This window comes from Ictidomys tridecemlineatus, chromosome 10 (assembly GCF_052094955.1).
Source record: "Ictidomys tridecemlineatus isolate mIctTri1 chromosome 10, mIctTri1.hap1, whole genome shotgun sequence".
NCBI lineage: Eukaryota > Metazoa > Chordata > Mammalia > Rodentia > Sciuridae > Ictidomys > Ictidomys tridecemlineatus.
In genome coordinates this window covers 133,559,707-133,571,336 of record NC_135486.1, presented here as the reverse complement: position 1 = coordinate 133,571,336, position 11,630 = coordinate 133,559,707, and the positions used below count along the sequence as shown (strand labels likewise).

The 11,630-nt window shown below is 40.8% G+C and overlaps 1 protein-coding gene across 2 annotated transcripts in view; it reads left to right on the top strand.

The window, feature by feature from the left end:
* Positions 1–5,065: 5,065 nt before the first annotated feature.
* The window catches only part of Rrn3 (RNA polymerase I transcription factor RRN3), a 33,499-nt gene continuing 26,934 nt past the window's right edge, over positions 5,066–11,630 (top strand). Inside the window, exons 1-3 of one of the 2 annotated variants that reach the window (XM_078024323.1) lie at positions 5,066–5,243; positions 6,734–6,788; positions 8,407–8,463. In XM_078024323.1, the coding sequence (XP_077880449.1) occupies positions 5,167–5,243; positions 6,734–6,788; positions 8,407–8,463 (189 nt within the window). In that variant the 5' untranslated portion in view covers positions 5,066–5,166. Of the gene's footprint in view, positions 5,244–6,682; positions 6,789–8,406; positions 8,464–11,630 lie in introns of both variants that reach the window. The other variant, XM_005323689.5, reaches the window with a different exon arrangement.

Genomic DNA, 11,630 nt, shown 5'->3' with positions numbered 1-11,630 from the left:
GGTTTTTTTTTTTTTTTAGAGAGAGAGAGAGAGAGGAGAGAGAGGAGAGAGAGAATTTTTTTAATATTTATTTTTCAGTTTTCGGTGGACACAACATCTTTATTTATTTTTTTAAAATTTTTATGTGGTGCTGAGGATCGAACCCAGTGCCCCATGCATGCCAGGTGAGCACTCTACTGCCCAGCCACAACCCCAGCCCAGGAATTTTTTTAAAAAAATATTTATTTAGTTAGTTGTAGATGGACACAAAACCTTTATTTTATTTTTATGTGGTGCTGAGGATCGAACCTAGTGCCTCACATGTGCTAGGCGAGTGCTGTACCACTGGGTCACAACTCCAGTCCCTAAGGAATTTTTTGTGGTCAGGAAGACCATCCTTTTAGTAAATAGCTGAAAAACATTTCAAATTGAAATTAAACAGCATCCATCTTTTGTATAGTTTTACTATGGTTTTCCAGCAGAATGAAATGGTAAATGAATAACTGACTGTTCAGTTTGGCTTGAGGATGCCTCTGTACTTGAGTGCTTATGTAAGAAACTAAAACCTAACTGGTCCGTAAGCTAACTGAAAGCCTATCTTAGGAGTAAACTTTTGTAACATAGCTGAATCTGAGCCAATGGCAGCAGCCAAGCTTCAGTCAATCACAGATGGATGCTGATCAGACTATGTTCAAATAAGGCAAATGACCCGGAACTGCAAGCAATCCAGCTGTCTCTGGACATTATTTCTGGTTTTTGTCCATAAAAGGTGCCGGACCACACTGTAGGCTGGAGCTCTCTAAACCTGTTCTGGTTCTGAGGTCTACTCGATCAATGAATTGTTCTTTGCTCAATTAAACTCTTTTAAGTTCAATTTGTTTAAAGTTTTTTCTTTTAGTATTGTCTATGTACCCTAAGGATATTAAAGCAAAAATGGAAATTTTATGACTATTGCATTTTATATATTTTGTTTTACTTTCTTGTTCTCTTTCTTTCTTTTTTTTTTTGGTACCCAGGACTGAACTCAGGGGCCCTTCACCACTGAGCCACATCCCCACCCACAGGGTCTAGCTAAATTGCTTGCTGAGGCTGGCTTTGAACTTGCAATCCTCCTGTCTCAGGCTCTGCCACTGGGATTACAGTGCCAATTTTTTTCAAATATGTTTGTTTATACACATGGTTTTTGCCTGGAACAATTTTGCCCCTCAGGGGACATTTGACAATGTCTAGAGACTTTTTTCCTTGTCACAAGAGGGAGGAAGGGAGTGCTACCATATTCTAGAGGCCAGGGAGTGTGCTAAAAAGCTAGAATTCACAGGACAGCCCCCCTCCCCTTACAACAGAATTATTTGGCCCAAACTATCCATAGTGCCAACATTGAGAAGTGAAACCGCTTTATACTTCTCTGTAATGTGGAGGAAGGCTCTAAATTAATGTGTTGTTTTTATTGTCAGTACTAGGGATTAAATCCCAGCCTTGCAAATGCTAGGCAAGCAATCAATCACTGAGCTACATTTCCAGCCTTTTTTATTTTTTATTTTGTATCAAGGTCTCATTAAGTTGTGCAGTCCGGCCTTAAACTTGAGATCCTCATACCTCACCCTCCAGAGTAATTGGGAATACAAGTGTGTGCCATCACACCTAGCATTTTAGCCAGTGTTAACTGGATTATAGGAGGGCATTACACTAAAATTTGGTTCATGGAAAATTCTCTTTTGATGCTTTATGATTTTCTTGTATCCTTAGAACAATTCTCTTCTGCTTAAGCTAGTTAGTTTCTGTTGCTTGTAAGCCAAAGGCTTTAAATAAAAGAATTACTTTAGGGATTGTTGTAAAATTAATGTTTCAGAGCCAGGCATGATGGCGCTTGCCTATGATCCCCAGGAAGCAGGAGGCTGAGGCAGAAGGATCTAAAGTTTTAGGACAGCCTTGGCAACTTAGTAAGATTTGTCTTTAAAAAAAAAAAAAAAAGGTTGTGGGTGTAACTCAGTGGTAGAGCATCCCACATTATTCAGCCTCCAGTACTTGAGAGGGGGGGAAAAAAATCTTTAGCCCTCGGCTAGCTCAGGTTTCATAGGTGAAGGTTCGGCAACGTGAGAAATCCAAAGGGAGTTTGAGTTAAAGAGATGGACTTTAATTACCTTTATACCAGCTCCAGGATGGCTTCTCGTACCCCCAGTCCCAAGCTACCTATTAGAGTATCGAGGTATACTGAAGAGGTGAGAGAGAGAGAGAGAGAGAGAGAGAGAGAGAGAGAGAGAGAGAGAGAGAGAGAGAGAACATGCCAGGGAGTGGACTTTTATTGGGGAACAAAAAAATTCTGGGGAAAATCTCATCCAATGAAGATTAAGGGGGGCAGTGTCTCAAGCTCAGGTGAGACGATTAGGTCTTCAGGGGTTGTGGTCAGACAGGCTTCCACATGGACAAGCCCTTGGACCCCAGAAGGGTGGGGAAAGCTCTGGTCACAAAGATGTGCCTAAGCGCCTCTTGCCCAGCCAGGGAGGTAACTTGAATCACGTGGGAGGATGGTCTCCCACAAAAAATCCTTTCTTTTGTGAAAGACTGCTTTTTTAGAATGGTTTAATGGGTCTTCTAGGTACATGAAAGTAAGGCAAAATTTCATTCTGCAATGAAGAAGATCAGAACAATGACCAATGACTGTGGTGCACAGTGATGTAAAAAGACAGCTATACTATGGACAAGGCAGGTAGGATCTTAATGCTTGTGTGCTTTTTTGTTGTGTTGATTTTGGAGGGCAAGGTCTTTATTTTCTTTGATTAAGACTGACATCAAAGGAAGATGAGATTCTGGGGAAGGAAAAACTGGAAAAAGGAGGTTTTTATCTCAGCAAATTAGCTGGACCATGGATCAGGTTGATTGAATAGGATCCCTAAAGAAGGGATAAGTCTATAGAACTCTAATAGTAAATTATGCAATTTAGTTTTTTTTTTTAACTTTTTTGGTGGACACAATATCTTTATTTTATTTTAAAGAGAGAGAGAGGAAATTTTAATATTTATTTTTTAGTTTTTGGCGGACACAACATCTTTGTTTGTATGTGGTGCTGAGGATCGAACCCGGGCCGCACGCTTGCCAGGCGAGCGCGCTACCGCTTGAGCCACATCCCCAGCCCCGCAATTTAGTTTTTTTAAACACATTTTAAAAATATTTTAGTTGTAGTTAGACTTTTTATTTTTATTTTTATGTGGTGCTGAGGATCAAACCCAGTGTCTTGCACGTGCTAGATGAGTGTTCTACCGCCAAGCCACAACCAAGCCCTGCAATTTAGTTTTTTTTTTTTTTTTTAAAGACAGAGTGAGAGAGGAGAGAGAGAGAGAGAGAGAGAATTTTTAATATTTATTTATTTTAGTTCTCGGCGGACACAACATCCTTGTTGGTATGTGGTGCTGAGGATGGAACCCTGGCCGCACGCATGCCAGGAGAGCGCACTACTGCCTGAGCCACATCCCCAGCCCCCTGCAATTTAGTTTTAAGTGTGTCCCTCCCATTCTGTACCCCTGCCTCCCTGGATCAAATCCAGGGCCTGTGCTACCACTAATCTAACTCCTCAATCCTATTTTAATTTTCCCCAATGTTATGTTCAGGGATATATATATATATATATATACACACATATACACACATACACACACACAAACACACACACATAGCAGCCTAGTCTTATCTGTGTTTGGAAGAATAAGCATGTATGATGAAGCTTAAGGAGAGGATATTTCTGGGAGTGTACAGCCACTATGGAAAACTTTTTTTTGTATACTCAAGTAATGGAATGCATTATGACAAAATAAACCACAACTACATGCAACAGGGATGTGAATTTTAGAAGTATACTATTGAAAACATGTAGCAGCATGATATAGCATGGAAATAATTTTTAAAAATTTAAAGATAAGCAAAAATGAATAGTACATGGGTGGCTGGGTGTGTAGCTCAGGGGTAGAGACTGTGCATGCTCTAGGTCCTAGGTTCAATCCCCATCATCAAAACCAACAAAACAAAAACCATTGTTTAGGAATATATGGGGTATTAACATAAAAAAAACAAAATGATTTTAAAAAATCAGGATAGTGATTACCTTTGAGAGAAAAGCATGGAGAAAATTATATTTAGGAGAAGTTTCAATAGTGCAGATTAATCGATTCTTACATTGAATGGCACATTCACAGGTGTTCTTTTTAAAATAACATTCTTTTTCACACGTTCAACTTTTAAAACGAAATAATGGAATGAATTGCATGAGAGTTTAGTTCCACTTCTACTGACATGAATCGTGCCCATGAACTGTATTTATTTCGCTTTTGTTTTGGGGGTGGAGTGGAAGAGATTTTGGGAAAACAGCTCTCTTGAAGTGCCCTTGTGAGCTAAAGGGCAGTTATTGTCTCTGTTCTTGGGACAGAGACAATATTTTCTAATATTCTCCTGGAACTCCAAAGCATTGTCAACTGGAGACAGCAGAAAGTTAGTGATTTCACACTGCTGAAAACAGAACTAACTGGGCTTTATATTTAACAAGTTGCTGTAGCTGGTTTTATGCATTGATAGTTCTACACAGTTTCCCAAAGTCCTTCTTTCCCCCTCTTAGGTCCTGCGGGGAAGGGCAGTCCGCAGGCCTCGGCCTCTGCGGTTCCCTTTGCGTGGAAAAGCCTCTCCGGGCTCGGTGGGTCTGGATGACTGCGTTCCTCCTCTGGGCGCCCATAGGGACTCGCGGTAGGGTTCCAATCCCCTTCCTCTGCGGGGTCTGGGTTAATTACAGGGCCGCAGTTTCTTCTGTTTAATTGACGGAGGTTCTGACTCCGCAAAATTAATACTCAGGGGAGCTCAGCCACGGCTTAGCGCCCCTTTGGATGTCTCGGCACTTTTTCTGGGGTCCTCAGATCCCTGCAGAGGCGGCCCTCCGGGTTTCCTTTCTGCCCTGAGCTAAGAGGCCGGGAACACGCCCACAACGCTGGGGCAGAGAAAGTCCTCCGAGGAGAAGGAGGGGCCTCGGGCGGGGCGGCGGCGCTCTAGCTCGGCGGCAACACTATGCTTTCCCCACATAGGGGCTCTGATTGGTCGAAAGCCGCCGCTCGCCAGAGCGACTTCCGGGACGGAGGCTCAGCGGAGGAGAGGTGCCTGGAAAGAGCACGATTTCCGGGCGAAGCGCAGCAGTCGCGCAAGTTGCTGGTGATGGCGGCCCAGCTACTTCACACGCGGTTGCCGGGGGAGGGAGCCGCTTCAGCCTCAGCGGTCACGACACGGACTGGGTAAGATTCGGGCCGCTTGCGCCTGTGACTGTGGGACCAAAGCTCGGCACCTGGGTTGGGGGAGCAGATCCGAAAGGATCTGGGAAGAGGCTAATGGAGCGGGGTGGGAGCAGGGATATAGGATCATTTCAGGTCCGCGAAAAGTGAGCGCATTCCCGCCTCGTGGGTAATGGAGATGGGAGGGACAAACGAGTCCATTCTCTAGCCCGGTATCCCTCATTCATTCCTCTGGGCTCCCTCAGTGGGTCCCAGGCCTAGACACTGCCTTTGCTTCTGACCTCTTCCCTCAAGCGTTTTCTAGGTGATGGGTTTTCAGCTGAATGCTGTCACTGATGACAGATCCTAAAAATTGATTTGAAATGTTTCAACACACCTATGTATGTTAACATTTTTATTTTGCTAGACTTTATAAAAGTCCTTAACCCCTGTAAAACACCTGGGGTTTAACTTCAGAGTGAGTAGAATGCTGTGCCCCCCCCCCCGCTCTGTTTAAATAAGCAAACCTTGTAAAACATGTATCCTAATATTCATATTTATGTAATTATTTGTAGCACTGGTATTGAACCCAGGCGTGCTCTACTATTGAACTAAAACTTCAGCCCTTCTTATTTTTTGAGACAAGGTCTTGCTAAATTGCCCAGGCTGGGCGACAACTTGCCATCTTCCTTGGGTCCGCCTAGAGTATGGGATTACAACTGTGCACCACTGGCACCCTCTCACCATCATTTATTGAGTGCAGACTTAAACTGTGCTGACACTGGAAACAATGGATATCCAGAGACTAAAGTTCTTGCTCTCAATAGTGTTTACAGTGTGCCAGTGGGACAGTAAATAGGCCAGTAAATAAATGAGTGAGATGATTTCAGATGGTGATCAATGTTGTGAAGAAGTACAACGGGAATGGGAGGTATAAGGGAGAGGTAGGGTACATTAGAGTTCTGATGGGGAAGGCCTCCAGCATTTGAACTGCAGCTTGAATGACAAGTGTTTCTGATGTAGTGAATAGCAAGTGAAATGGAACCAGCTTGACAGGTTGGAAGAACAGAAAAGACGCTATGCCTACAGTAAAACAAGTGGTTGAAGATGAGGTCAGAGAGGTAGGCAGGGGCCAGATTGATATTTGATCTTGTAGGATTATTGTAGGAATTTGGATTCTTATTCCAAGTGCAGCAGGAAGACCATTTTCACTGAGTGAAGAATGGTTTTTTTGGGGAATAAAAGTGGAGATCATTTAAGAAACCTTAGCATAGTCTTGCAAGAAAAGGTTGTTGGCTCAGTAAATGATGGCTATTATTATTATTTTTTTAACAGTGCTGGGTATCTAACTCAGGGACTCATGTATGCTGGGCTACTGTTAAGTTGCATCTCTAGCTGTGCCTATTATAATTTTTATTTTTCTGTGTTATGAATTTAGTAGTTTGGTAATCTTGATTCTACAGGATTTCAGATATGCTTGCATTAGAGAATGATTTCTTCAATTCTCCTCCAAGAAAAACTGTTCGGTTTGGTGGAACGGTTTCAGAAGTGTTGCTGAAATACAAAAAGGTAAGAGGAGATGACATGTGAGGTTTGATTTTGTTGGTCACAAATAAAGCAATAGCTTTAAAACTAAAGACCAATGTAAGGATGGGGATGTAGCTCAGTATTAGAGCAAATGCTTAGCATGAACAATGCCCTGGGTTCAATCTCCAGTGCCAATAAAGGAAAAACCCTCTAGACATTTAAAAATGAATTTTAGGTACCAATATTGCAATCAAATATTTAATAATATGTATGATGCTTCTCAAAATTAGAGTAATAAAATCTTTGCTGAGGTTTTAAAGTTTCAAATGCTGTACTAGTATTTCTTGCAAACATTTGTAAAGGTTAGAACATTTTATTTCTTAAGAAATTAATTACCTCATCAATGCTATACTAGTATTTCTTGCAAACATTTATAAGTGTTAGAACATTTTATTTCTTAAGAAATTAATTACCTGGGCTGGGGATGTGGCTCAAGCAGTAGTGCGCTGGCCTAGCGAGTGTGCGGCCCGGGTTCGATCCTCAGCACCACATACAAATGAAGATGTTGTGTCCACCGAGAACTAAGAAAAAATAAATAAATGTTAAAATTCTCTCTCTCTCTCTGTCCCCCTCTCTTTCTCACTCTCTCTTTAAAAAAAGAAAAAAAAAAAAGAAATTAATTACCTAAGCACTATTTTGGAACAATAAACCAAATAGATAGTTTTGTTTTTGTGTTAACTTTTCTTTACCAGAATTATTTTTTAAATTAATTGTGTTTTTTTTTTTAAATATCATTTTTATTGTTGTTTATTTTTTACGTGGTGATGGGGATTGATCTCATCATCTCATGCGTGCTAGGCAGGTGCTTTACCAATGAGCTATCTCCCTAGCCCCTTTACCAGTATTAGAGTTTTAACCCAGGGCCTCGTGAATGCTGGGCAAGTGCTCTATCACTACGCTACATCCCCAGCCATTTCATTTTTTATTTTGAGACAGGGTCTAACTACATTGTCCTGGCTACCATCTTTCTATCCTCCTGCCTCAGTGTTATAAACAGTTGGTGTTTTTATGTTAGTTTACAGGTTATTCTACAAGGTCTCCACAGTAGAAACAAAACATAAATGACTGTAAATTTATATATAATATCCATACATTTGAATGTTTACTGTCTTAGTTCCCTTTGTGTTAGATCAGTGTAGTGCTTCTCCCCCCTTTATTTTGAGAATTCTCAAGAATATCAACCGTAATATTCAAATGTCAGTACAAAGTGTAGCTAAATAGGAATGGCTTCTGAATTGCTTGTCATTTGCTTTTTTCTGATCCCCCTTTCCCACTAACATGAGATTTTCCAAAAACAATTTTTTAAAATATTTTTGGTTGTAGATGGACATAATACCTTTATTTTGTTTATTTAGTTTTTTTCACATGGTGCTGGGGATTGAACTGAGTGCCTCACACTTGCTAGGCAAGTACTCTTCCACTGAGCCACAACCCCAGCCCCGAGTTTTCAAATTTTTGAAGTCGTGATTTTATAGTAACAAGGGATGTGAAAGTTATAAGGTCTATTTTTTTGCAGTCCATCTCATGTTAAGGTATAGGTAAAAGTTCTATTTTACAAGAAACCATGAGTATAATGAATTTTTTTCCCTTTCTCCTTTAGGGTGAAACAAATGACTTTGAGTTGTTGAAGAACCAGCTGTCAGATCCAAACATAAAGGTAACTTTTCTTTGGCCAATAGCAAAGTCATTGCCACTTTGACAGGCATTAATTTGTACTTTTGGTACTATTCTGTCCTCAAAACTTCTCTATAATCCCATCTTACTTTAACCCAGTAGTTCTCAACTAGGCTTGACAGTTTGACCACCCAAAGGACAATTTAGCAAAGATTGGAGACATTTGTGGTTGTCATAATTGGGAGAGAAGGGTGTTGTTGGCATCTAGCTGGTGGATGACAGATATACTGAAAAATCAGGATAATAATAGAGGTTTTTTTCAACATGGAGGTTTTAAAAGAGTATTCAATGAGTTAATATACAAGAAACACGTACAACAGCCTCAGACCCAAAGTACGGAATTTATAATATAATTGTTAGCTGTTGTTTGGTTCCTGTTGACAACCTGTGCTTCCTCGTTTCTCATTTACATTTCAATCCACTATTATCACTGGTGTAATTACCCTGACAGAGGTTACCAATGATTTCTTAACTGTGCTAATTTAAAGCCTCACACTAATTCTTCATAGAGTTGGCACTGTTGGGTGTCCACTTCTCAACAACTGACCTTCAGTACCTGTGTAGCTCCTCTATTCTGATCACTTAGCTCAATTCACTCTTTTTTTCATATATATATATGTGTGTGTGTGTGTGTGTGTATGTGTGTATATAGTTTGTAGTTGTAGTTGGACACAATACCTTTATTTATTATTTTTATGAGGATCAAATCCAGGCGAGTGCTATACCTCTGAGCCACAAACTCAGCCCTCAGGTCACTCTTTTGACAGCTTGTTAACTTTGGTGTTGATTGAATTTCCAAACTCCCTCCCTTTTCTCACTGCACACTCTTCCTGTTTGGTTGCCTTATGCCTCATGGCTTTGGAATCGGTGTCCTGGTAGCTCCCCAAAATTTGTTTCTGTAGCTCATAATGCTCTTTCAGGCTCCAGACTTGTTTCTTAACTATATGTTGCATATATTTACTCAGAATTGTTATAGGTACTCCAAATTAGCAAGTTAAACTCATCTCCCTCCCAAACCTGCTCTTCTGTAGCCACCCTCCCTCCCCACCCCCAGTACTGCAGGCAGGGGTGCTTACTGATGAACTTCATCACCCCAAAGCTATTTTATTTTTTCTTTTTCCTTGCCAGGGACCAAACTAAGGGCGTTATGCATGTTAGGCAAGTGCTCTGCTACTGAGCTAAATATTCAACTCCTCTTAATGCTTTTTTACATTTTGAGATAGGGTCTTGCTGGCCATGAATGTGTGGTCTTCCTGTCTCAGCTTCTGGATTCACTGAAGTTATAGGTGTCACCACCAAACTAACTGTTTTTTTTTTTTTTAAAAAAAAAACAGGGATTACATCTAAGGGTGCATCCTCAGCCCTTTATAAGTTTCTTATTTTGAGGCAGGGTCTTACTAAATGGCTTAGGGCCTTACTGAATTGCTGAGGCTGGCTTTGAACTTGGAATCCTCCTGCCTCAGCCTTTGGAGCTGCTGGGATTACAGGTGTATATCACCACACCGACTTTTTTAAAAAAATATTTTAGTTGTACATGGACACAATACCATCCATCCATCCATCCATTCATTCATTCATTCATTCATTCAGTGGTGCTGAGGATTCAACACATGGCCTCGAACGTGCTAAGTGAAAGCTCTAATGCCAAGCCATAATCCCAGCCCACCACGCTGACTGACTCTTAATGCTTTACTGTTTATTGCTTACCCAGTTCTTGAACTAGGAACTGTGGAGTCTTTCTGAACTTTCTCACCCCTCATATCAATAAAAAAAAAAAAATCAGATCTTCTATTTTGTTGGTATTCTTTCACCTGGATTTTTCCTGTTACCTTTTATAAGAATTTTTTTTTAAAATATTTATTTTTTAGTTCTCGGCGGACACAACATCTTTGTTGGTATGTGGTGCTGAGGATCGAACCCGTGCCGCACGCATGCCAGGCGAGCGCACTACCACTTGAGCCACATCCCCAGCCCCTTTCCTGTTACCTTTTAGTGGTCTCTAGGTCCTATTTCCTGTGTATCCCTCTTCCCCCTAGATTTATCCTTAGTAGTGAAGCCTGATTCTTCTCTCCAGAGCACATGTTTACGTTGTCATTCCCCTTTCTAAAGAACTTCAAGGCTATGGAAGAATAAAGGGCCAACTTCTTGGCACAGCCTCCAACATTTTTCTGTGTGCAGTTTCACGAGAAGCTTTATTCCCTGAGGTTGCTGCTTTAATTTTTGTACCTTTTCATGTGACTTTTCTGGAAGAGCTCCTCTCTATCTGCTTCATTTGAGCAGGCTCTGGCTTGCCTCACTTACTAGCTGTGTGATCAAGGGCAAGTTACTGCTCTTTGCTTCAGTGTCCTCATCCATAAAATGGGAATCAGAAGTAGTCCCTATTTCATGAGGTTGTTGTAATGAGTTAATTAAAGTCTTAGAACACTGCCTTGTACACAGTAAGTGCAGTATTAGTGTTTACTGTTGTTATCAACACCATTATTGTGATCTACAAAACTATTCACTCTGTCAGACAGACTCAGTTGAATTGTTGGCTTCCTGACTGGAGCTTTTTCTGATTCTCGGTTTATCTTTTGGCTTGCTCACCATGTTCTTTAGCCATACTGAAACACTTCAGTTTTTTGAAAACATGCTTTTCCCTTTGTAAGGAATATTACCCTCAAAAAGTGTTACCATTTAAAGACAACTGAAGCCTCACTTTCTCTTTTCAAACATACAGAGGGTCAACTTGTGTGTGTGTGTGTGTGTGTGTGTGTGTGTATTTTCCACTGTGCTTTATATCAGCAGATTCTTGATATACCCCTTGTGTGTCTGCTACTTCAGCAGAGTGTTCCAAGTTGTTTGCTTCTAAAGGTTTACTGTGAAAGCACTAAAGTCTGAATGATTTATTTTTTATTTTTTATTTTTACTTTTAATTTTTTTTTGCAGTGCCAGGGATTGAACTCAGGATCTCATGCATTCTAGGCAAGTGCTCTACCATTGAGCTATATCTCTAGTCCTTGTACCTTATTCCCCTCTAGTACTGAGGATTTCACTCAGGGGTACTTTACCATTCAGTTACACCTCCAAGCATTTTAACTTTTGACCCAAGTTCTCACTAAGTTGCCCAGGCTGGTCTCAGATTTGGAATCCTCCTTTCTCATCCTCCAG